This window comes from Aquarana catesbeiana, linkage group LG03 (genome assembly GCF_042186555.1).
Source record: "Aquarana catesbeiana isolate 2022-GZ linkage group LG03, ASM4218655v1, whole genome shotgun sequence".
Classification (NCBI taxonomy): domain Eukaryota; kingdom Metazoa; phylum Chordata; class Amphibia; order Anura; family Ranidae; genus Aquarana; species Aquarana catesbeiana.
Window position 1 is genome coordinate 120,850,494 of NC_133326.1, and position 27,398 is coordinate 120,877,891.

The window sequence follows — 27,398 nt, forward strand, 5'->3', positions numbered from 1 at the left end:
GTGATAGTAAGGTCAGCCATTTTCTTTACCAAGTATACTCTATATATGAGGATAGTGAATAAACATGTGGACGGACTATCCTGTCAACATATTTACTCTTACAGTTAAATTAGGATTTCCTTATAAAACAGGGCAGCCTGGTGGATCTTGTTGATTTTTATGTACCTTTGGTAAGGCATAAAATATTGCAATTGCTGAGATTAGATTGAGATTAAGAATCAAATTCTATTAATATTTTGAGATTGGTTGCATTATCAAGTATTTGTTTTAATTTATGCGAGTATTCTTTGGTTGGATCTGCAGCCAGTTTCGACTTCCGTACAACCAGCCTCCTTAGAAAAATCCAAAGGGTAAGAAGTATTTTTTTGTGAATAGGAACACAAACATATTGGAACTGTAAAAGTGGAAGTAGATTTTAAATAAATGAGACAAGTCTCAAAAGGAGAAAGGAGTTCATTCAGAACCTAAAAACAACCAATGAGGGGCACTAAAACTGTTCATGCTGTTATTTTTATTCACATTCCTCTATCCAAACAAATAAGGCGGATGGAGGTGAGAGTCACTGTTTTTAGAATACACTTAGCAGGTGCAGCCACTAGACAGCAAATGTTGACAGGCATGTCCCTTCAACAAAGTCACCCAAACGAAAGTCACCCAAACGAAAGATTTCTAATACACTTAATACACTAAGACACTAATTGAAATCTGGTCAGTCCTTGCTGAACATGTTGAACTTTGATCTGTTTATCACCAGCTTACATCAACAGGGCTACAAGCAACAAAAAAATGTGGACTAAAAAGCATCACCTCTTCTATGCTGCTCTAACGAGGTTGGGTCTTGCTTTCTTTCAGAGCTTTTCTTGGCGATTTCTTATGTACAGAAGTGGGTAATGCAGGAAGCGTGGGCATTTTAGCTTTTCTACACACAGATCAGCTCACCTCAATATGCCCACTCTGCATTGCCTCTTAGTGCACAATACATGCAGTCCTGCAGCTAATATAACTGAACAAGATGATCAGCACATCACTATTAGGCTCGATTCACACCTATGCATGTTGCTTTTGAGCGTTTTTGGAGGTTTTTTTTTCATGCTTGCCACGTTTTTGAGCCGCGTTTTTGCGGCGTTTTTGCGGCGTTTTTGCCGCGATTTGCGTTTTGCGTTTTTTTTTTTTTTTTTCATTTTTTTTTACAGTCTTAAAAAAAAATTACAAAAAAAAGAAAATAAAAAAAAAAAAAAAAACGCCAAAAACGCTGCAAAAACGCTGCAAAAACGCTGCAAAAACGCTGCACTTGCGTTTTTGATGCTTGTCCATTGAAAACCATTACATGCAAAACGCTGCTTTTTGCATGAAAAAAAGTCCCCGACCCTTTCCAAAAACGTAGAGATACAAAAAAGCATTGATGTGAACATGTTCCATAGGAACCCATGTTAAAAAATTCCCGTGCATTTCTGCAAAATGCAAAATGCATCAAAAAACGCGCTAGTGTGAATGGGGCCTAACAGTGGATTAAAAAAAAAAAAAATCACTTAGTACTAGGTCGCCATTTGGGAACGCACATGATTTACTTTCTGCCACGTTGTGGAAACATTTCAGTTTTATCTGAACTGGGGATAAACCAATATTCTTGCTGCTTCAATTTATCTGTGGAAGCATCTGTTGACGGAACTGTTGAACAGCACTAATAATGAGGGTGCTTGTTTTGGGGAACTAATGTGGGCCAAGCACAGTGTAAATTTCTTTCCTGCAACCATCAGCCGCCCCCGCTGGGAGAAGACCGTGATTATCGCTAGCGCCTGCTATAATCGCAAGAGAATCCAGCAGGCTGGTTTGATCGATCAACTTGGTACATTCAGCCTGCCCATTAACGGTTCGAACAGTGTATGGCCAGATAAAAACGAGGTGGGGACTGGTGTGGTACTTAGAGATTGAGAGGCTCATGCTGCAGCACTGATAGTGAAGTGAGGCTTATCGAGGGGGACAAATACCAAGGGTGCAATAAAAAAGTTTCCTAAAGAAATGGTGTATATTAAAATGAGCTAACGGGCTATTGTTCTGCTAAATATTGCAGGCAATTTTGTCACTGCTGTCTTTGGGACAAATTAATTTTATTTCCTCTTTAATCAGGTATTCATCTGTGACCATGCAGAGTCAGCCATTTACACATTGTATACAAGAACAAATCAAAACGTCACCTCCTAAAAAAATTTTTCAACATTACTAACAAAGTCCTACAATTCTCCTTTACTACATTGCCTCTGTCTACTGCTTCCATTAGGTATGACCTGTGTTCCATAAAATGCACCGTTTACATGTAATAAAATCCTGTGCGCCATACAGATAAATGCAAGCTGTGGAGACACACAATTTATGTTATTGGAGGAGGCGACACTGGGCAGAACATGCATCAGTAAAGGCTGTGTTTTGCCAGCTTACAAGAAGCCTAAATAGCTTTGGAAATAAAGTAGCCAATGGCAGTTAAAGGTCTTGTCCAAACACCAGTAGAATTGTGTTTTAAAATTTCCATTTTGTGGAAACTTCGATTTTTTAATTAAATTTAAAGAAGCAGGAAGGAAAACCTTTGTCAAAAAAAAATTTCTAACTGTGAATGTGGTTTTCGCTTGGGAAAAACTGCACATACTGTATTATAATGAAACATCTGGGATTTTATGAAGGGTTTTCAAATAAAAGTAGTTGATTCAATGGCAAGAAAGAATGTTCTGATTTTTCAGAATTTCTGTATAAACAGTTGAACAAATAATCTAACCATGTATGGCTAGCATTAGTCTGACTTGGACTCAGACCGGCTCTTGCAAAGAGTAACTTTATCACCAGTTCACAAAGGTACATTAATCTAAATGGTTATATATTAGCTATGCATTATGTTTAGTCCTTATATTATGATGATTTACTCTCATTTACAGCACTAAATATGTCGGCAATTTACAGTAGTGAATACCTACTTGCATCTTTGCTTGCAGTTGCCATCATCAAGGTAGATAATATTCACACTATGTCAATATATGCTGACTGCTTTTAATATATTAAAGAATACATACAGACTTTAAATTGCTGAAGGTAATACGTGGATCAGTGAAATATAGGAGCTCAAAACACGGCATTTCTTATATGCAAAACATCAATTATGCACCACAATTCAGTTTTTGTTAAGGCTGTAAAATGTTTATGTATGTCAGTTGAAAAAGTGAGGGGCAGGCAAAAAAAAGAAATTAAAAAAAAAAAAACCTCACTGCAGTTACACTTACTGAATTTGGATAGTTCAAGTAGCAGATCTGACAGGGCATATCCTGGGCAGAGGAACGTGTATTCATGGGCCGTGTTCGCGATTTCTTACTAGGGTTAATGACATGACATTCTGAGAAGAGCTTCTCCAAGTTGCCATCAAAATACCTAGCAGCAGAGAAGAAAAACAAAATGTTTAGGACTAGCACACGTAAATGCTTAAAAGACTACACAGCTCTGATCATCATTCCACTCCTTATAAAATAAGCATCACAAGTTTATTAAACTAGAAAGCATTTGTTTGAACATGCTTTTTCTCCCTCTGTGTTCAAAACAAATCTCTTCTTTTTAATTTTCTTTGACACTACGGAAACGTTAAAGTTTATGTAAACCCCCTTATCATTTTCAGCCAAGGAAGTTGCCGTCTTTGCCTCTGTTTAATCCACAGCTGCCATGATGCTGCACATGTGATTAGTTTAGACACCAGCCATTGGATGGCTTGAGTATTTGGTTGAGAGAACAACCAATGGTAGTGTTACATTTCCGGCACGTGCCGGAAAATAAACTTTTATGGATGGGTTTACTCCCGCTTTAAGCAGCTCCCCATTCCCAGCCCTGATGCTAGCTAAGGTCCGGGCAGGATCTGAGAACACTCCTACTCACTTTCCACCTGAAATGCACTGTGGACAGGCAGCTGGTGACTGTACACACCAGAAGCTGTCAGCAAGGATCCAGCCCATGATTCACAACCAGGACCTGCTGATCGGCTGTGTAAAATCACAGCCCAGAGCTCTGTGCTGACAATCAACACAGAGGTCTGTACAGAAAGAACGATCTGTTTTCTCATCCCTGCAAGGCAGGGATGAGAAACTTAGGGATCGGTTAGTAAAAGTATCACATAGGCACACAATAAGTCTAAGTTCACAGCTATGAGGCTGTGCTTGATGCATTTTTCAGGCACGTTTTGCAGTGCATTTTGCATTTTTAAACCCTGGTTTATGCCATTTTTGCATGCAGTTTTCATGCATTTTACGTTTTTTTTTTTCTCTTTAACTAGTTGCCGCCGGCCTACCATCAAATGACGGCTCTCGTTCTGGGACGACATTATAGGACAGCGTGCCAGAACGGATACGCAGCGATCGTGGTGTGTTGCTAGGACACGGCGCAACGCTGATCTCTATAAAGAGCCGCGTCCACGGCTCTTTAACCATGTGATCGGCTGTGTCCAAACACAGCCGGTCACATGTAAACACGGAGATGCCAGTAATCGGCGCTCCTTGCCTCACACTGACAGTGAGTGGCGAGGAGAGTCGATAAGCGGAATCTCCACACGTAATCAGGGCACTGATCATCAGTGCCCTGATTACAATATAGCGTCAACAGTGCCACCAACCAGTGCCACCAATCAGTGCCCAATGCCCATTAGCGATGCCAAATAGTTTTTCTTCAAAATTTTGCCTTTTAGTAAAAAATAAAAAACCCAGCAGTGATTAAATACCACCAAAAGAAAGCTCTATTTGTGTGAAGAAAAGAATTAAAAAAAAAAAAAAATTGTTTGTTTGGGTACAATGTAGCATGACCGCGCAATTGACAAAGTGCAACAGCACTAAAAGCTGAAAAATGGCCTGGGCAGGAAGTTGGGGGTAAGTGCCCTGTAGGCAAGTGGTTAAACACACTGCAAAAACACTGTGTATAGCTGGCTGCTAAGGAGGGGGCCAGGAAGCCGGCCGCCGCGTCCTTAACAACTGACAGCTGAATGAAAAGTAAAAAAAAACTACAGGCAAAAAAAAAAAACGCCCCGGCGTGGAGTCGCCCCCCCCCCCCCCCCCCAGGTCTATACGAGGCCCTTCGGGTTTAGTATGGATTTCGAAGAGGGGGGGGTCCCCCCAAAAATCCATATCAGATCCGAGCATGCCACCCGGCAGGTCAGGAAAGGGAGGAGACGAGCGGACCATACCAATACGCATGCCCTCAAAATGGGGGGATGGGTGCTTGGGGGGGGGGGGGAGCCCCCCATGTTGATTCCTGACAACCTTATCAGAATCTGGAAACCCCCTTTAAGAAGGGGGCCCCTAGATCCTGCCCCCCCCCCCCCATGTCAACGGGTATCGGGGAAATCGTTCCCTTACCCATTCACCTCAAAAAGCAGTGAAATGCAAAAAAGAATAACTAACAAAACAAAAAAAAAAAAAAAAGTCTCAGACACTAGACAGGAGATTCTTGAGATTGTTGTTAGGTCTCTAGCATTTTTTTCATTTGCATCCATGTTGAATAGACTGTTCAGGTGTCATTTAAATCCTTGTAGAATAATCAAGGAAAACGGTAAAGAAAAAAAAAAAAAATCTGCTGCAGCCCAGTGTATTTACAGCATAGGCCGAAAGAAAGCCGTTACCTCACATTAGTAGAGCCAGACAGGTGAGTCCTTACCTCTCCATTAACTTCTCCTTGTCCCAGTTGAAATGACTCAGAAGTATTCTAGTGATGGTAGCAGGGTTCTGTAAACATAAGCAGACTGCTGTAATATGTACATCACATACATGGCATTATTTTTCAACTATAGTTACATTAAACAAGCATTTGACTCAAGTTCAAGTATAACTTTGTTAACTAGATTTGTAAATGAAAGTTAAAAGAAAAAGGTTAAAACATATTTTAATTCTAATTATCTATAATGTAAAATAAATTAAAATAACTAGATATATGGAAGCCCAGAGCAGCACTCAGATCTCCTCTTCTCCTGCCTGTCGGTGGGGATCTCACCCCCCCCTCCCTCTGCAATGCTTGGATCGTGGAAGAGAGCTCAGGTGGGCTATGGAAACCTAGAGCGGCGTTATAATAAAAGGTACCTGACACAAAAGATTACAGAAACACACCTTTCCCATCTACTACAGTAATAGAGAGGACTCTAGCAGCCCACAACCACTTTTACTTCACACAGGGGATTCCAGTCAGGCAGGGAGGGAGAGGGGTAGAGAAGACAGCACATTAAAATAGCAAACCCGAAAAACCCGAAAATATACACAGCCTCAATGTTGGAGGCGCGGCAGGGAGCAGAGAGATGACATCTCTCAACGCCCGCCCTGCATCACCACTCTCCTGCCTTCATTCGGAACCCACCAGGCCTCTGTGCTAAATGGACCAGTGCTGCCACCAATGCAGTGGTGGCAGGCAGTGTGAGAAGTAACATTCCGCATCTGGTGACAGGCAATGTAGCAGGTGACGTGCCAAGTGACAATCCACATCTTGTGGCAGGCAGTGTGGCAGGTGACGTGGCAAGTGACATTCCGCATCTGGTGACAGGCGACAGTGGCTCCGACCGATTCTGCATTATGGTGAGTTGAATGATTTCATTACTACAGTGTAATAGAAATAATGCGCTTCAATCATCCCAACACCATATCCAGCATGGTGCCGTGATGACTGAAGCGCTAACACCAGCCATTGCCCGCAAAAAATCGTTTACCCCGCATGCGTTCCACCACCACCCCCCTCCCCCCGGGTCCATGACACAATTTTTTTCAACGCAGCCGGTCCCCAGTGCCAAAAAGATTGGGGACCGTTGGGTTACAGTAAACAAAATCACAAATCTATAGCCAGGTTAAGACTTGCAGTCATTCACTGGTCACAATTATTCCAATGAACTGGTGTCATGTATCCCCCACCCCTTTGCAAGTGCAGTTGCATTAATTTTACCCAGATCTTTGTGAACGGTGAAGCATTGCTGATTTTCATCACCCAATTATGTGCAAGCAAAAATGCAGTTTTTTTATTCTCCTTGCATCCGATTGGGTATTCTTTATAAAATAAAAACTTCACTAAGCTCTGGGGAATTTTGAAACTGCACAGTCTATTTGCTTTTAGTAAATCAACCCCACAATCTTCTTAGACAATACACAAACAATATACCCCCCTTTTTTCTTTCTTGTATATAGTTTGTAACCTTTAGGCTCCATTCACATGTAGGCGTTGCTATTTTACAGGTGTTTTTTTCTGGCGTTTTTGTACAGGTTTTTGAAGTTCAAAAAGGTCACCTATGTAAAAGAATTAACTTTTTTGGGCGGCGGACGTTTGGCTTTAGGCGACAGAACATTCAGATGTGAACAGGGGTCATTGAAATGAATGGGATTTGTCTTGCTGGGCTGAGGCTTAGAGCAGAAACAAAACCAAAAACGCCTAGGTGTGAACAGAGCCTTACACTAAAACCACTTTTATATTTACTTTTCAAATCAGAGGAAAAAATAATAAAAAAAAATAATTTTCCTGGCAAGTGATATACTTAAAAGCAAAAACTTAAAAATAAATGCATTCTCTGCATTAAGGTGAAAAACCTGAGTGCAGCCCCATCTTGTACTTATATGAGCCCAATCTTGATCCATCGTTTTGCACAAGAGCACCAGCTCTCTCCCATCCCATAGGCTCAGAAACAGCAAAGGGAGCTATTGGCTTCCATTGCTGTCAATCACAGCCAGTGAGGACGACGAGCCAAGCCGCGTGCTGTGTTTCTACAGACAAACAAACAGTCTGCACACGTTCCCAGTAGCAAGTGGGGGACCAGAGGCGGGCCGGGACTGCTCTGCACAAAACCATTACACAGAGCAGGATTGAATGACATGTTTGTTATGAAGAAAAAAAAAAAAAGTAAGGGTTTACAACCACTTTAAGATTTTCTAAGACAGGAGATGGCTGGGTCTGCGACTGGGACAGCCCATGTCTTCAGGATCTCAACTTCAATAGAACATTGCTAAGTAAAACACTTGGGAAAAGCAAAGATCTTTTCTGGATGAGACCAGTGACTGTACAATACAAGCTGTATAGGCAAAACGTATAGGAAAGCTTTTCGCAGGCTGTGGCATTTTTAGGGAACCCAGGCTGATTATGTTTGGCAAAGCCAAAAAAGGCTAGATTAAGGCTTGAGCACGAAGTGCCAATAAAGTTTAGGAGATTTATCAAACGCTCGAGCTTTCTCATGTACCAAGTCTTCCGAATCGGACGAAGCACCATCCTGATCTTCCTCTTCAGGATATGCAGACGCAATCAGAGGAAGATCAATGATGTACTTTGCTGTAGCGCATGGGGGGGATTATAGTAGAAAATTTCTCATTCAATAGGTGGACGACTCTGGAGGATGGTAGTGAATGAGTTTGGGGAAAGCAGTCCAGCTTGCAAAATCAAAACACTTAGGAGAATTACTAAAGACCTCCACTGAACTGTTCACCAAACAAAGGCTGGCAGGGCTCCCCAGCCCACCCCCTTTACCCTTATGACCAACCATAGAGTGTGAGGATGTCCCTCTAGGGGAACGATCATACAAGCCACTACCCTTTTAACATATAATTTCATGTTTTCTACAAAAAAGTAATCTTGTAAAACCATTACAAGTGTCACCTTTTCTCTCTCAGGTCCATGCTTACATTTAAAAAGCACATCAAACAGAAAAAACAAAACTATAAAAAAGGAGACAAATTTTCATAGCACTATATATGTAATGTTCTGTACAACTTGATGAGGAAAAACTAAATTTCTAATTAATTGTTAAACAGATTATATACAAAAAATGTAATTCGACTGTCTAATGAGCATGCTAGGAAGGTGATGTTTGGAGTGCAACATTTGACTAGCCAAACTGGATGAGAATCACTCATTTCTGTGGGACGTTCAAAACTCAGATTGTTGCAACTGAGCAGGTCAGAAAATCTGATCTCTAATTTTACCCAACGAGACAAGCAGTGCCAGCGCTGCTCATATCGCTCTACATTTCTATGTACAATACAGAATGGTATTGCATAGGTCTACACCATAATCGTAGTAAGTTTGCGGAGCACACAGTCAGTCAATGTTATATATCAGGAGTACTGAATTAAAATTCACGGGGGTCCGGTCAATAAAATATTCTTCCAGAAGAGGTCCGAGTGTCATACTAGTGATATGACTCAGGTCCTTCACATCACAGCCTCTCGTGCACGTCACAATTGTCTATTACCCTTGCAGAGACCTGCGTTTTTCTACTGCAGAACAAGTCAGTGCCCTCAGTCTCCCCCCTTCACAGCACATCCTCCCCTTTTACATCACAGACCACTCATCTCAGATCCCCCCCCCCATCATCATCAGACTACCCCACCCCCCAATTATAGACCTCCCTCCATATTTCAGATTGTCCCTCTCATAACAGCACAGCACCCCCCCTCCCCACACTGACTTTTCATGTTAAAGGCGGGTGACTGATTGCTGGGAAAGCCCCGCTGCCTAGCAACCAATCACCCGTTTCGTAACTTGAAAAGTCCCGCCCTTGTCCGGACCTGTCGTGCTTCCTATCTTGTGTGCATAAGGTACGGCAGTGAGGGGAGGGAGGAAGTGCTGCGATGATGAAAGGGACAGAGCCGCTGTGCTTCCCATGTAATTAAAGATGATAGCGGCATCGGCGTGCAGGCATCGGGGAGAGGAGACTCATGCAACCATCAGGCGAGGTTGTAGTCGGGAACGCAGACCGCCATTTAGTGATGACTGTTGTATATAATAGCAGTAGTTTACACTTCGCTTGGAATCTTACCTTGCCACTAATGAAAATGGCCTTGATCACTGTGGCGATCCGAGTGGAAGTTCACCACCCACCACTTCTGGGACATATAACAGGTCCCAGAAGACTGCAGGACCATTCACAAAGCAGAGGGAATCTGGCTGTGAAACTGTAAAGATGCCAGCGCTAGGGACCCAAAGCCTAGTGAAGAACGGGCTTAGGTGAGGACAGCGCTGGACCCCTGGACAGGTAAGTGTCCTTATATTAAAAGTCATCAGCTACAGTATATGCAGCTGCCGGTTTTTTATTTTAGGAGGGGAGACAAGCTCCTCTTTAAGATGGATCATTATGAAAGGCACAAAATAAATTTATTATTGAACTTTTCTGTAACATAAGCAACACCTTGCTATAAGTGACTGCATTAAATCATACAGTTGAAAAGTATGCAGGCGGGTTAGATCGTTTTAGCTTCATATTGCCTCATTCTAGTTACTTATAACCTCTCGCACAGTCAGAAAAACAAGTCACAATGCAAATCAGACAGCCTAGATAAATAAGTATACACAGGGCTGGAGGAATGTGATCCACCCTATACGATATGTGAAGTTGACAAGGATGTCTACTTGACTATGATTAATCAATGTATATCTACCGTAACTATGGCCCAGCATTCCTATAAAGACTTAACTATGAAGAGAATTTTGTGTTACACCATGGGGTGCAACATGCAATTTTAAACACAGAATAAATGTTATAAATATTAAATTGTTAACGGCTGTATTTCAGCCCTCAAACATCAACCAATGTTTTAGCCCTTTATTAGGGACACAGTTGTACTAAAGTGAAACTATTGCGGTTAATCGTACAAATCACAAGTTCAACTTAACCACTTACCATCCAGGCCAATTCTGACATTTCTCTCCTAATGTAAAATTCATCATTTTTGTTGCTAGAAAATTATATAGAACCCCAAAACATTATTTTTTTTTAGTAAAGACCCTAGAGAATACAATGGCGGTCGTTGTAACTTTTTATCTCGCACGGTATTTGCGCAGCAATTTTTCAAACACTTTTTTGGAAGAATTTTGCTTAAAAAAACAAAAAAAAACACCACTTTAAAGTTAGCCCAATTTTTTGCATAATGTGAAAGATGAAGTTATGCCGAGATAGATACCTAACATGTCACGCTTCAAAATTGCACATGCTCATGGAATGGCGCCAAACTTCGGTACTTAAAAATCCCCATAGGAGACACTTTAACATTTTTTACTGGTTACATTTTTGTAAAACCAAAGTGGTTTTAAAGGCTAAACATTTTTTACCTTAAAAGTTTTCCCCGCATCCAATTTGCATAGCAGGAGAATCCTGATTCGTTCCTGGAACGAAGAACAGGGACGCACAGCATTCCTGTGTGATCCACGGCTGGTTTAGGTGTGAACCGAGCTTATAGTGGTTGAAAATCCTTACCTATACCCACGTGACACAGATGAAACAAATCCTCCTACATAAGTTGTACCTGTTTATTTGAAACTTTCCTGTACATCCTTGTAAAACTCAGAGATGAAAGGGATATTTCACACTTACAAAGCAGGGGGCGGGGAGCTGCAGACAGACACTGTACAAGAGAGCTCTGAAAGCTGATTGGAGGGAAGGGACACAGCCCCTTTTACATGGCAAACAAAAACAGAGCCAAGGCTGTCAATCACAGGCTGTGTGCTAGAGCTCCATCCCGTGTCACCTTTTTTGTGACTCATGAGACAGCAGAGAAATGACATTTAGTGCTTCGGAGAGAGGCAAGTAAACACTATAGAAATATGTGCTTTGATCAGATTTCATGTCTGAGGTTTACAACCACACAAATGCATTCCCTGCAAAATAAGAAATGTTCCAGTGTTTGTATCACCCCTCATCCCCCCATATACTTATCTGAGTGAGGGGGCAGCGTATGTGTGCCTCTATAGCAGGAATCCAAGAATGCTGGCAGATAACCCACTTGCATAGAGTAGGCAAGGATGTGTCATTTTAACCACTTCATGCCCGGCCTATAGACAAATGACGGCCGGGTGGTGGCTTTCCCATCCTGATCATAAGACATCCTATCAGGAAGAACAGGGCTGCGCAATCTGTCTGGAAGCGCTGATCGGGGGTTCTCGCAATCTGTCACCGGCCGTGTCCACGGGACACAGCCGAAGACTGATCAGAGTAACGGCTCGCTGCCGGTACCATGTGACCGCTGTGACGAATCTCAGCAGGTCACATGACAGTTATATACAATGGATGGCTTCCTTTCATGCCATCCAATGTGTACAATTGGATGGCATGTGTGCTAGCATCGTCCTGCGTCAGTGTTGTTGATTGCCATACAGCCACGCCCCCGACATGTTTCGTCACAAGGACTTACTCATGCGATTGAATGGAGCCAATCCCATGAGTAAGTCCTTGTGACGAAACATGTCGGGGGCGTGGCTGTACGGCAATCAACAACACTGACGCAGGACGGTGCATGGTACACTAGAAAGTGGACGAGCGAGTTAAGATCCAGGACCAAGGAAGGGGTGAGATTCATTCATATGCCTGCACAGCTTGGGTCTGCCGTGACCGTAAGATCCGCTGCTCTGGAAGGATTTAAGGTCTTGCCTTAGTTTCTTTAGCGGATTTTTAACTTTCACAATGTGAGTGCAATGATTGGAGGTTTTAAGTGTATTCATTAAAACATTTTTTACGTTATTACACTATTGGTACACCTTTTTCATTTACATGTGGAGATTATGTGAGACACACGGCTGGAATTTGGATGCTTGCTTTGAAACCCTATCCATGTGGTTTAAATGCGTTTTAGCCTAACATGAGAATGTAGGCATTGGAATTCGGTGAGTGCGTTTCTTTAGGGGAGTGGAATCACAGACACACTGTTGTAGTGAATGGAATAAGAGGACTTCACATCGATTTTGGATTTCTTTTTAATACTATATGGACTTTTTTCACATGATTTTGTCTTTTTGATTTATCAGTTTCACTATATATTAATTTACTCCACTTGTCACAGGGTGTAATTTGTTATTATATATATTCATTGTTTCCCCATATATTATTTATACTTTTATATATTTTTTATTCACATGTCACTTTGGGGTTATTCAACACCTACTTGACCATACAATCAGTGCCACTATTTTGACTTATTGTCACTATTTAATTGTATATTGATAAGTGGTTAAAATTCAGGTTTCATCTTCAAGGACTCATTCTTGCTGGTGAAATTGTGTGAACGCATCAATGCAGTGCATGTCATCTCAGCTAGCAGAGCTTGGATTCATTGAATAAGTTTAACCACTTCCCGCCCGCCCTATAGCGGATTGAAGTCCGGGAAGTGGTTCCGTTATCCTGACTGGGTGTCATATGACGTCCAGCAGGTTAACATGGCGCCGTTCGGTGGAGCGGTGTGTCAGCCTGACACACCGCTCCACCGATCTTGGTAAAGAGCCTCCGGAGGAGGCTCTTTACCACGTGATCAGCCGTGTCCAATCACGGCTGATCACGCTGTCAATGGGAAGAGCCGTTGATCGGCTTTTCCTCACTCGCGTCTGACAGACGCAAGTAGAGGAGAGCCGATCGGCGGTTCTCCTGACGGGGGGGGGGGGGGGTCTGCGCTGATTGTTTATCAGCGCAGCCCCCCCTCAGATCACCACACTGGACCACCAGGGATCGCCACTAGGACCACCAGGGAAGGGGCAACATGTGGATGGCCAGGTATGTACCCCATGGCCATCCACATGTGCCCAATCTGTGCCAATCAGTGCCCACAAATGGGCACTGATTGGCACCATTATGTTACAGATCTGCCCAGCAATGCCTCCAATATGTTTTATCAGTGCCACCTGTCATTGCCCATCGGTGCCACCTGTCATTGCCCACCTATCAGTGCCCAGTGCCACACATCAGTGCCGCCTACGAGTGCCCATCAGTGCCGCCTACGAGTGCCCATCAGTGCCGCCTACGAGTGCCCATCAGTGCCGCCTACGAGTGCCCATCAGTGCCGCCTACGAGTGCCCATCAGTGCCGCCTACGAGTGCCCATCAGTGCCGCCTACGAGTGCCCATCAGTGCCGCCTACGAGTGCCCATCAGTGCCGCCTACGAGTGCCCATCAGTGCCGCCTACGAGTGCCCATCAGTGCCGCCTACGAGTGCCCATCAGTGCCGCCTACGAGTGCCCATCAGTGCCGCCTACGAGTGCCACCTATCAGTGCCCATCAGTGCCACCTCATCGGTGCCGCCGTATCAGTGCCCGTCAGTGCAGCCATATCAGTGCCCGTCATTGGAGAAAACGTACTTATTTACAAAAAACTTTAACAGAAACTAGCGTTGTCCCGATACTAGTATCGGTACCGATACCGAGCATTTGCCCAAGTACTTGTACTCGGGCAAATGCTCCCGAAGTGAGCAGTGATCGGCGCGTGGGGGAGTTACAAGATTCTCCCCAGTGGCTTTAGTGACATACAGCGGTGATCGGTCACCGCTGACTGTCACTGCATCCTCCTCCATGCCCCCTCCGTTCCTCTGTCCCCCTCCGCTGTGCCTCTCCGCTGCCCCCCTCCGTTCTGCTGTGCCTCTCCGCTGCCCCCCTCCGTTCTGCTGTGCCTCTCCGCTGCCCCCCTCCGTTCTGCTGTGCCTCTCCGCTGCCCCCCTCCGTTCTGCTGTGCCTCTCCGCTGCCCCCCTCCGTTCTGCTGTGCCTCTCCGCTGCCCCCCAACCGTTCTGCTGTCCCCCTCTCCTTCTCTGTCCCCTCCATTCTGCTGTGCCTCTCCGCTGTCCCCTCTGTTGTGCTGTCCTCCTCCTCCTTCCTTTGTGTATGGACAGTCAGCTGACTCTGTCCATTCACATAACTGAAACATTGTAATCTCCTGTGATTACGATGTGTCAGTTTATGAATGGAGAGGAGCCGCTGTCTTCTCTCCATTCATTCTCAGTGCAGCTGAGGCTGCAGAGAAAGGGACTGGGGAATTCTCTATCCTCTGTCTCTTTCTCTATCTCAAGGGGGAGATATCAGAGGTCTATTAAGACCCCTGATATCTCACCAAAGCCCAACAGGGCTGATTAAAAAAAAATACATATTGCAATAAAGAACAAAAAAAATATTATTGTAAAAAATAAAAATCGTAAATAAAAAAACAAAACACACACACACACACACACACCGTTAACCACCCCCCCGAAAAAAAAAAAAAAAAAAAACACTGTCACGTGACATTAAAAAAAAAGTATCGGTAATCGGCGAGTACTTGAAAAAAAGTATCAGTACTTGTACTCGGTCCTAAAAAAGTGGTATCGGGACAACCCTAACAGAAACAAAGAAAAACTTGTTTTTTTTCGAAATTTTCAGTCTTTTTTTATTTGTTGCGCAAAAAATAAAAACCGCAGAGGTGATCAAATACCACCAAAAGAAAGCTCTATTTGTGGGAACAAAATGCTAAAAATTTAGTTTGGGTACAGTGTAGCATGACCGCGCAATTGTCATTCAAATTGCGACAGCGCTGAAAGCTGAAAATTGGCCTGGACGGGAAAGTGTCTAAGTGCCTGGTATTGAAGTGGTTCAGTTGTGTAGCATGAGGCTGTATATTCTGAAATCTAAATATTGCAGAACATACAGCCTCATGCTACACAACTAAGCTCCATTTCATGCTGAATAAATGATTAATGTATCTTAAACAGAAATCTATCTTTAGATTTTTTACTCCAAAAGCATTTTAATAAAATTCATTTGATAAAAAAAAAAAAAAAAAAAAAAACAGATTAAAAAAACAAAACTAATTTGTTTGTAAAAAAATCATCAATTTTTATCCACTCTGATCACAGCTAAATCACAACAAAACAGACTGAATGATTCGGTTTCATTCAGTAAAATTCTTGCTTATAGCAATGTAATTCACTGCTACGCATAATTTGTTAAAAAAAAAAAAAAAAAAAACCTGATCACTTCCCCAGAGTAGTACAATGCTACTATGGTAACGTTATGTTGCTTTTTTCATACTGTCACCAGTCAGTGTGCCCGATTATCGCCACACCAGTTAAATGACAATGCTGTATTGCACTGGTGACAGTATGTTAAAAAAAAATATTTTAAAAATTGCTACATTTTCTTCCCCCCATTTCTTAAATGTTCTAACAATTATGACCAAAAATTACAACTTAAAAAAACCTGCCATGCCTCTTACTAAATACCTTGGACTGTCTACTTTCCAAATAGAGGTTATTTGGGGGTATTTCTACTGTCCTGACATTTTAGGACCTCAAGTAATGAGAAATGTTCAGTCCTTTTTTGTTTATTAAAAAAAAAAAAAAAAAAAAAAAAAAAAACACAACCCAGAGGTGATTAAATACCACCAAAAGAAAGCTTTATTTGCGTGAACAAAATAATAAAAATCTAGTTTTGGTACAGTGAATGACAACTGCGTGGTCAATTCAAAACAGCGCTACAGTGGGGGGCTCTGTCCACACAGCCACCTTATTCATATACATACACACTATTCTTGTGAATGAATGCACTACAAGTACGCTCAGACACCACGGCACGCGGCTTGTAGTTCTGAATGGACTATGAGGGCACTGATTAGCACCCTTATATAGTTCATTCACAAGCCCGGGAGCTTTCAAACTGACAGCCCGTATGGAGGTACAGTTTGAAAGCTGCAGGGCTGGTCTGCAAAAGTCTGACATTGAACCCCTGATCACGGGTGTAATGCTTTCCAGACTCCCGCAGGAAAAAATAATAAATGCACATCGAAAAACTTAGATTTTCTGGTGAAGCCACCCTTTTGCTGATCTAGAGCAGTGTTTCTCAACCTCAGTCTTAAAGGCGCCGCAACAGGTCATGTTTTCAGGCATACCATTATTTTGCACAGGTGATTTATTCAGTTTCATTCCTTAGTAATTACTACAGCTATTTCATCTGAGGGAAATCCTGAAAACATGACCTGTTGGGGCGCCTTGAGGACTGCAGTTGAGAAACACTGAACTAGAGGTATGCTTTGTGTCGTCGTGCTGAAGGGTGAAAATCCTCTTCGTCTTCAGCTTTTTAGACGAGGCCTGAAGGTTTTGTGCCAGAAATGACTGATACGTGGAACTCTTCATAAGAACCTCCACCTTGAATAAAACCCCAGGGTATGGTGTTTTTTTGATGATGGCTTTGTACCAAACATACTTTCTGGAATCATGGCCAAAAAGTTCACTCATCAGACTATAACACATTTTCTGACATGCTTCTGGCAGGCATGATGTAGGTTTTTGCAAAATGTAGGTTGGTCTTGTATATTTTTCTTAGTAAGAAAGAGCTTCTGTTTCTCCACCTACCCCACACATATGAAGAATACGAGAGATTGTTGTCAGATGTAGTACACAACCAGTATTTGCCAGACATTTTTTTTTTTTAAATCAGTTTTGGAGGAAGATCCAGTTCTAGGTCATATGTCACTATTTTCTCCAGTTGTCTTCATTGTGTCCCATGGTATACCTCCCAACAATGCGATTCCTCTGATGCTTTGTAAGCTCTTTGAGGACCATGGCTTTTGCTGTAAGAGGCAACAGAGTGACCCTAGGTTCACATCTATGCAGCTGTGCTTGGTGCGTTTTTCCGGCACGTTGTGTTTTTTTAAACCTCGTTTTTGCACCAGTATGGTCCAATCACATTTTTGGGTTTTAGTTTTTATAGAATTTATGGATTGGGTATGTTTTTAGTAACAAAGCTTTTTGTATTCAACCACATTATCCACTTGACCTCCAGAAGATTCACCCCCTTTCATGACCAGGCCATTTTTTGTGATACTGCACTGCATTACTTTAAAACGGAGTTCCATTCAAAAATGGAAGCTTCGCTTGTCTGCTTCCTCCCACCCCCTCCAGTGCCACATTTGGGGGAGCGGGTATCTGTTTTTGACATGTATCCGTTTCCCACACCAGATTTCTCTCGCCGCAGCGAGATCACTCGGAAGTTCTGCCCCCCTCCTCCTTGCTCCGCCATTCAGAAAAAGCAGCGCATTTGTGCAGTAGGGAACCAGATGTGAATCCGCAAGGCTTTACTGCCGGGTTCTTTTACAGGTGTCGGAAGCACCCGAGAGCCGATGGAAACATCGGCTGGGGTGCCGACATCTCTGGATTCCAGAACAGATAAATATCCTAATTAAAGCCAGCAGCTACAGTATGTGGGAGAGTGGAACTCTGCTTTAATTGACAATTGCGCGGTCATGCTACGATGTACCCAAATTAAATCTATGCCACTTTTTTCCCACAAATATAGCTTTCTTTTGGTGGTATTTGATCGCCTCTAGGTTTTTATTTTTTGCACTATAAAAGAAAAAAAAATGCAAAAGGCCAATATGTATTCTGCTACATATTTTTGGTCAAAAAAACCCAATAAGCACATACTGATTGGTTTTCAAAAAAATTATAGCATCCACAAACTATTGGATATATACTGGAATTTTTATTTATTTCGTAAACTAGTAATGGCAGCAATCAGTGACTTGTAGCAAGCCTGCGATATTGCAGCAGATTGTCTGACACTGACTTTGTGGGAACCAATGACACCAATACAGTGATCAGTGCTAAAAATATGTACTGTCACTGTACTGACACTGGCTGGGAAGGGGTTAAACATCTAGGCCGATCGAAGGGTTAAATGTGTGCCTAACCAGTGTTTGTATACACTATGTGTGCTGTTTTTACTAAGGGATCTGATGGGTTTTTTTCCCCCTGCATTGCAGGGAAAAAAAATCCATCAGATCCCTGCTGACAGAACCGAAAAAAAAAAAATGCCTTTAGTTACCCTCTAACCTTCTTGATTAGGAACCAATTTTAAGACCTTCTTTCCATACAGGTCAAAGGGAAAGCAACAACAACTTGAAGCCCAAATCCAGACAAATGGAAGTGAAAGCGCATAGAGACAGTCAACCACCGAGTTCTTTTCTCCGTCTGGACAAAACAAGCTGTTAACCCTTGCTGTGAAGGCACAGTCCCACAGCAAGGAATACTTTTTTTTCTGCCTGGAATTGGGCTTTAGGCAGCTTATTAGTTCAAATGCAGGTAAAGAGAACACTGGGTATAAGCCAGGAGTAGAGAAACACCTCTGAAGGAAACATCTCAAGCAAGTCCATGTGACGGTGCGGACCAATCAAAAGCTATCTGGTTCGTCCTGGAAACACTGATAGAGAAGAACAGGGGTTTAAAATCACTGGGACTGCTGAAACTGTGCACTGAAGGTGATGATGCCAAAGGGAAGGTTCACTGCTTGCGCGTAGCAGTAAGCGGCATGCTAGAAGAGCAGAGGCTCATGCAAGTAAAAGTGCTTTTACTCTTCCCTAGATTAAACAAGCAATTAAAGTGCTTAACCCACAGTATTAAATTTACATTATCCTCTCGGTTGATTCATGTCCCCCTGTGAGTGTTTGTATTTTTAAAAAATGCAGCTATATACCTGTTTACAGAGCGCTGATCGGCGCCCACGTGACCCACTGGGAGAGGATGGAGGAGAGCACAGAGGAGAGAGAGCAGACACAGCAGATGACAGAGGCACGTAAACTGACCATGGTGTCAGGACTCAACAGCCATGATATACAGTGGTCAGTTTACAAAGAGGAGGGCAGAAACTGGCAGGATCAGCCAGGTATTTCAGGTGATAAAAGGGGCCAAATGACAGCACAAGCACTGTGCTGTATAACATGCTTTAAGCGAACAGGATTTTTATTTTTTAAGGTTAACAAACACCAACTCTTCCAGTGCAGGTGCAGCCCCCACCGCAAGGGATCATTATCAGGTTTCCTGGAATAAGTCACTAACTCATACACTGAAACACGAACACAAAATATTAAAGCAAAGATCCAAAGAAACTAAACTCTGAGGGAAACCTGGATGCCAGGCCATCATCAAATGCCATACATACATGTTTAATAGATTTAGCTTGCAGTACAATTCAAGTCATTTTAAAAAGGAGAAATACAGCCAAAGCTCGTTTGATCGTACTACTCCTGTGACCCGATTTTAGCTGACAGCAGGCTGAAGCCTGCTGTTGGCTGATATTACAGAGCCGGGACTGGCTGGGGAAAGATTGCGACCATATGGTCGGGAACCACCCAGGAGCCTTGACTGGCACCTGGGCTCAGTGATCTGCTGAGTCGCTGAGGCAGCCGCTCCTGCCCCCTCCACAGCCTAGCACTCAAGTGAGGAGGGGGAGTGTAGGTGCAGAGCAGACAGCGGTGAAAGATAGTCCCGCCTCGCTGCTAAGAGCAACAGGGACAACAGAGCAATCAGCGTTGTTTTTGTGTTCGGTTCTTACCCTTAGAGATAGTGGGGGACAGATACAGCATCGCATCAATGCAGCATCTACCTAGGTAAGTATGATTTAAAAAAAACAAACCCAAACTTCTCTTTTAATGAACCCTAGGTAGTATGAGGGTAGAATACAGCACAACATATATCCAAAGCTTCTATATTTGGTAGAGGAAAGGTTAACTAGGACATTTAGTGACATTAAGTCTGGTTCTCTGCTTCTCTGGTTTCAAGGACACAGTGTACACAACTCAGACACCTGACCCAGCAATAGGAATACAATTTAGTATCCACCTATCGGGTTAAAGAAAAAAAAAAAAAAAAGAAAAGAAAAGGAGGACAGAACTGGTCAGTGCTTCCCCTTTGCGTGACACAGGAACTCACTGGTTTTGAAATCCACACCTATAAATGATCCTCAGTGAAGTAAGATGTAAATATGGTTATAATCATATTTTTACATTTACTTCCTTATCTGTTGGCAATGTTCAGCAACATGAGCTTCAAGTATAAGTTCACCTTTCAGGAAAAATTAAAAAGGTGAACACCCTTCAGAATATATCCAAACCTACCAAACCTTAGATGTAGTAACTGCATGGGTTTTATCCCCCCCACCCCCCCTTACACCTGCAGATCCTGCCAAAAACACTTCCTGTCCCAGGGTGACAACGCTCACTTATATGGTTTATAAAGAAGCGATATCGTCATCCTAAGCCGGGGGACAACAACCGGTCGATCACAGTCCACCTATCAACCTCTGCCTCCTCCTCCACTGTTACCAGTGAACAGCGGAGACTGGGAGGAAGCACAGCTCGGAAATAAGGGCGGCAGGTGGGGGGGGGGGGGGGGGGGGGGGGGGGCGGCCAAATGAACTTTTTAAATAAACCACTGGCAATTGGTTGCTAGGACACAGGGTGGTCCTAAGCAACCTATCACCAACTTGCTATTATGAAAATTGACCCTGCCAGCTCCCGCCCTCTGTCCAGAACTGTGCTGCCTTCCAGTCTACGCTGTGGAAACAGGTAAGACACTGCCATGGGAGGGAAGGGGGCCAGAGGTTACTGCTATAGGGGAAAGAAGGGAGGGGTGCATTCTGAGCCTAACACACTCCTGAACCCTGCAACCTGAGCGCAACGCACTCCTGAACCCTTGACTTCATTAGTGTTGTTCAAGTAGATCTCAATCTCTCCAAAGATGCCAACCCCTGTCTTAAGCCATGCGCCCCGTCATTTGGAATACAGAAAACCTCCCACTCATCTCATCTTCATAAAATAGCGGAAGTTGTCCTGTGGTTAACATAGGTAAACTGGACAGAGCTGAAAACTAATGGGGTTGATAAGCTCACTGAATTTTAGACATGATGAACAGGTATTTTTCACCTACCAATCAGATGTAAAAATAATTATAATGGTGTATTTAATAGACACCAAAGGAAGAAATAATAAAGTTTAAAGGTTAGGTTTTACATACTAAACCATATAGTTATGGACAACAAAAGCCTACTATCAGTTCACATAGCCATACTGTCTCTGATTATTAAATTCTAGTATTGAAGCACCAGTGGGAACATTAAATAGTTCAGCAAAGAATTTATTAAAGATAGTAAAATGAAAAAATCCTTAAAGTGTATGCAAAGGCAATTTTTTTTTGTTTGTTTTGGATAGCAAGTGGAAGGGTTTGAGCCTCGCTCAGATTTTGATAGCATCCCTGTTGGAGAAATTCACCCTCACAATTGGTCCTGGTAACTACTGACTCCAGGCCAGAAAATTATGGCAAAAGCAACATTTTTGAGTTGTCACAGAAAAAGGTGGTAAGTGGAAATCTTCCAATGGAGAAACCTGTTCTGGTGATATTTGCCTAGCAGAGATTGTTCCCTTTATTTCCTGCTGTTACAGAGACATGAAGTGAAGGAAAATCCCCCTTATTGGAGATATTCAGAGTCCCGGCCCTGCTGTCTGCTCACAGGATTTGTTAGACAGCAGCAAGAGCACTGTAAAATGTGTGGTGTTACAGATGTGTAGTAAGGTTAATTGTGATTAAAAGGTACCCTGAAAATACAATATACAATTTGCCTTGAATCCTTGGCAGTGCCAATGTACCTCCTAACCTGCTGTACCCAGGCACTTCTGATCTAATAGCCAGATATATCCCAAACAGCGCAAACCTCTACTCTCAACACTGTGCTGATCACTGTTCCTCTGCTGAAGAGAAAGCTGTACCTGAGGACCTGCAGTGCAAGCATCGCCTCGCTTCATTTATTGCAGGGGTCTCCTAACTGCAGCCCGTGGGCCAGATGTGGCCCTTTGCTTGCCTTTATTCGGCACTTGGGATACTATTCCTCCCACTGACACTAACAATGCAATTTTTTTACTCCCACTGACCATCAAGCCTACTGCACTGTTCGCTCCTATTAATGCCAGGACATTTTCTACCGCCACTGGCCACAGTCTGGCCTCCCTAAAGTCTGACAGTAAACTGGCCCTTTGTTTTCAAAGTTTAGAAACCCCTGATTTATTTATCTTTCTTCCCCAGTGAGCAGATTACTAGTTATCAGTAGTCAGTCCTACGGATCATTTCTCATTTCCTATTAATTCAATGATATGTATAAAGCAGCCATCTACAATCTGCTGTAGATAAGCAAAATCACATTTAGTTGCTGGATCACCACATTACCATGTCATTTAACCACGTCAATACAGGGCATTTTAACCCCCTTCCTGCCCAAGCCAATTTTCAGTTTTCAGCGCTGTCGCACTTTGAATGACAATTGCACGGTCATGCAACACTGTACCCAAATGAAATTTTTATAATTTTTTCCCCACAAATAAAGCTTTCTTTTGGTGGTATTTGATCACCTCTGCGTTTTTTATTTTGTACGCTATAAACAAAAGAAGAGCGACAAGTTTGAAAAAAAAAAGCACAATATTTTTTACTTTTTGCTAAAATATCCCAATTAAAAAAAAAAAAAAATTTCCTCAGTTTAGGCCAATATGTATTATATCTTCTACATATTTTTGGTAAAAATCGCAATAAGCGTATATTTATTGGTTTGCGCAAAAGTTATAGCGTCTACAAAATAGGGGATAGTTTTATGGCATTTTTATTATTATTTTTTTTTTTTTAATAGTAATGCCGTCGATCTGCGATTTTTATCATGACTGACATTGCGGCGGACAGATCGGACACTTTTGACACCATTTTGGGACCACTGGCACTTATACAGCGATCAGTGCTATACAAATGCATTGATTACTGTATAAATATCACTGGCAGGGAAGGGGTTAACACTAGGGGGTGATCAAAGGGTTAACTGTGCGTCCTAGGAAGTGATTCTAACTGTAGGGGACAGGGACTCACAAGGGGAGGAGACCGATCGGTGTTCCTCTGTACTGGGAACACATGATCGGTCTCCTCTCACCTGACAGGACGAGAATCTGTGTGGTCCTGCTCGGTTAATGGGCAATTGCGGGTGCCTGGCAGACATAGTGGCCACCGGGCATGCGCATCGGGTCCTGAGTGACGCGGCGGGGGCACACGCGCACCCCCCAGACGGCCAGGAAGCCCAGGACGTCATATGATGCCCGCCCAGAATGTGAGATACCTCCTGTGGACGTCATATGACTATATGCGGGATGTGAAGTGGTTAATAAAGATATTATATTAGTGCTAAGGCCTCGTTCACACTGGGTGAACAATACTGTTCGCCCATGCAGGGCCATGTTTACCTGCATGAGGATGCACAAGTGTTCTGTGCATCCCCACGCAGGCAGTCCCATTGATGTCTAAGGACACAGAAAATGCATGGGCACAGCCACGGTGTCAAAATAGTACATTCATGCGAGTGTGGTTGCAGGTCCCCAAACTCACACTGTGTGCGCGCGTTCAGGGACCCGCACACACACATGAATTTTATATTGAGACTGTGTCCGTGCAGCAGCTGTGTCCCAATAGATGCCAATGGGACTGACTGTGTGGGGATGCATGGAACACCTGTGCATCTCCATATGTGTAAACAAAGCCCTGCATGGGCATACAGTATTGTACGCCCAGTGTGAATGAGGCCCAAGTAAGCAAGGAATAAACTAACTTGCAGCTGCCACTTAAAAGACATTCATGACAATTAAACCAATGCAGAAATTCAAGCTGTCATCTGGACATGGGAAAAAACAAAAAAAAAACACTGAAACGTGCAGCTACCAACTCCTTAAATGTATAATTGATCAGAAATGCTGTCTGCTAACTGTTGTAGTAACAGCAATCCTGTTGAGGAGACCAGTCACCCCAGCTAGCTAGCTGTTCGCTGGGTGACCAGCCTCCTGTACACCCTCACACCCCAAGCTCAGCAGAAGGCACCTACTTCAAGTAGGATGTCTTGCATACAACACCTCCCTAAGCCAAGATTTCTACAGACAAAAGAGAGGCAAGTCAAAAAGAAAAAAAAAAAACAGAGGGGAGTTACAGAGGGGTAGAGAAACCATTTAAAGAAAAAATGTAACTTGTATGGAGATGGGCTTTAAGAATAAACAGTAGGTGTAGCAGAACAGAAAAGGAACGTAACCTGCACTATAGCTCACTGGCCCAGTAATGTCATATGGTAAGTGTTGGTGCATATTTGGTATTAAACACCTTAAACCTTGACAGAAAACAGTAAAAAGAAACACAAGGTATGTTCATTCTTAAACAATAATCAGGACGATTCCTAAAATGTCTGTCTGCACAGACACATTCCATCTTGGAAGACAAGATATTTCAGGGTCAAATCCTTGCAAGGCTCAAACTTTTGCTGCTGTAAATATAGGTGACCAATCTACATTGACTACAATTGACACACTGGGTAAAAAGGCAAACAGCAACATCCTTATAAGATACTGGGTTAAATTTGGTTATCAAATTTTATCAGCAGGTAACCTGGAAACCGTACTTTATACAACTAGCTACAAGGCATGGCCTCATTCTAGTTTTATAGATGCTGGAGGTTTAAAGCTGATTAAAAGAGAGTACAGGATGAGCAAAAATCCTGACACATTAATGGGGCAGGCATGGAGAGAGGGCACTGCGATTAGCCACTGCGTCACACATAAGAAGCTTGTGTTGTGGACCAAGCATAAAGCTGTTTGTTGATGGGGCAAGAAGACTGCTCATCATTACTGAAGTAAATTTTTTTCAGACATTAGGAGACAAAACAAAAACAAGGGCATACCAGTGGTGACCCGGCAATTTGCATTTTAAATCTAAAAATATTTTTATGTAAATGTATACACAACTTCATTTTTACCAAGAACTGTCAATTTTACTATAACTAGATTCTACTTATGAGAACTTTACAAACTTTGAGAAGGCAAAACAATTTTTTTTTTTTAACTCTGCAAAAAGGTCCCTAAAGAGAAGCTCCAGTCTTCCGCCTCAAAAAATTAAAAGTCCGCAGTTACTAACTTCTAATATATAATGAAACTTACCTGTCCAGGGATCCAGCGATGTCTGCACCCGAGCCGATTCTTCAATTGGCTTTGGGTGCAGACGTTGGCATTTTGGGTAAGGGCCAGTTCACACCACATTCAGTCCAGTGCTTTTTTTTCTGCATCAAAAACACATAGAAAGTAGGTTATATGGTTTTCAATGGCATAGTTCACACCAGTGCTTGCAGTTCCAGTAAAAAAAGTAGAACATGCTGCGTTTTTCCTGCACTGGAACGCACCTAAACGCACCAAAAACGCACTGCGCCACACTTGTTCTTATTTAAGGTTAAGGAAAAGAAAGGGGGGAAAAATGCACTGGACTGCATCAAAATTGCACCAAAAACACAAAAACGCGCATGCAGAAAAGCATCTAGAGCGCATCCGGACTGCGTTTCTATGGTGTGAACTGGCTCCTAAGGGGACCCAGCAATGAAGCCTTTCACAACCAGTTTCCTTCTGTGCGAATCGCACAGTGCTTTGTGAATGGTCCCGCAGTCTTCTGGGACCTGTGATGTGTCCCACAAGGCTGTGGGGGAAAGGAGATGGGGGCAGAATAACGCCGCAGCGATCTAACCCGGAAGTGAGAGCAGGTACCTTTCAAAACCAGGTACCCACTCCCCCCAAAAAGTGTGGCAGTGTGGGGGGCGGAGGTTGGGGTGGATTGTAAATGCATTTATATATACACAGATAATGGAGGATGAGTAAATTCCTGCCTGGATGGTATAGGTGGGCTTTAAAGAGTAACTCCACTTTTGTTGAGAAAAAAGAAATCCCCCTCCCGGTGACAAATGTACATTTAAATGATCTTAAACTTTTTTGTAGATTTCTACCTTTTGTTCTGGAGGAAATAACAGTTTGTCTATGATAAAGTGCAATGTGAATGGGAGTGTCTTTTTCATTATTGATCAGGTGAAGCACTTGCAGTGTTCAGATAAGGAAAACTGCAGTGTCAGTGTCCCTTCAGACATGATTAACCTTTTGGGAGTTTTCCAGCAAATGAAAAGTTTTTGCGGGGATGCCTAAAATGTGACTTGTATCTTTGTGCAGATTTCTAAGAAAATCAGTAAGCCAATCACACAAGCAGGAAATTACAATTTCTGGGTGGCTTTCTGTGCAACAACTGTGTACAGAAGGCCTGCAGGTTGCCATATTGTAGAGCTGCACGATAATCATTAAAGAATCGAGATAGTGATTCTACCGCCCTCCCAATCTCAAAGCATTTCTTAGATAGTTTTCTGCTCAAGTCAACAGCTGTCAAAAAACAGGCAGCCTGCCAAGTTTCTCACAACATTGCTTAGGTGGAGATATAGAGAAACATTGTAACATATAGTTCTTTTAGATCAAAGGGAAGAACTTGGTCTGTAAATGGAGGTCAGTTTAACCACTTAAAAAGACTAAACCTTTTTTTGACACTTGTTGCTTACAAGTTAAAATCAGTATTTTGTGTTCTGTACTTATACAAATTAAAACAACGTTATTGAGCTGGAGTTGTGTGTTGACCTTTTTTTCACAATACAGTACAGTAGTTAAGAATGCTTAAAATACTGATTACTTGTGACTCCTCGTTTAACCACTTCCTGCCCGGCCTATAACAGAATGACGGCCGAGAAGTGGTTCTGTTATCCTGAATGGACGTCAAATGATGTCCCGCAGGATAACATGCCGCAGCGCGGCGATCTCGAGTGCGGCGTGTCAGACTGACGCGCCGCATCTCCGAACGTGATAAAAAGCCTCTGACAGAGGCTTCTTACCACGTGATCAGCTGTGACCAATCACAGCTGATCATCGCGAGAACCAGGAAGTGCCGGTAAACTGCATTCCTCGGTTTGTGCTGACAGGGAGAGCCGATTGGCTCTCAATTGTCATTCAAAG

General features: G+C 42.9%; 1 protein-coding gene across 1 annotated transcript in view; it reads right to left on the reverse strand.

The window, feature by feature from the left end:
- Nucleotides 1-27,398, reverse strand: part of ARIH1 (ariadne RBR E3 ubiquitin protein ligase 1) — an 82,552-nt gene that overhangs the window by 39,557 nt on the left and 15,597 nt on the right. The window contains exons 2-3 of the mRNA XM_073619098.1: nt 5,671-5,738; nt 3,267-3,411 (exon numbers count right to left, since the gene is read on the reverse strand). Of these exons, the coding sequence (XP_073475199.1) occupies nt 3,267-3,411; nt 5,671-5,738 (213 nt within the window). The remainder of the gene's footprint in view (nt 1-3,266; nt 3,412-5,670; nt 5,739-27,398) is intronic.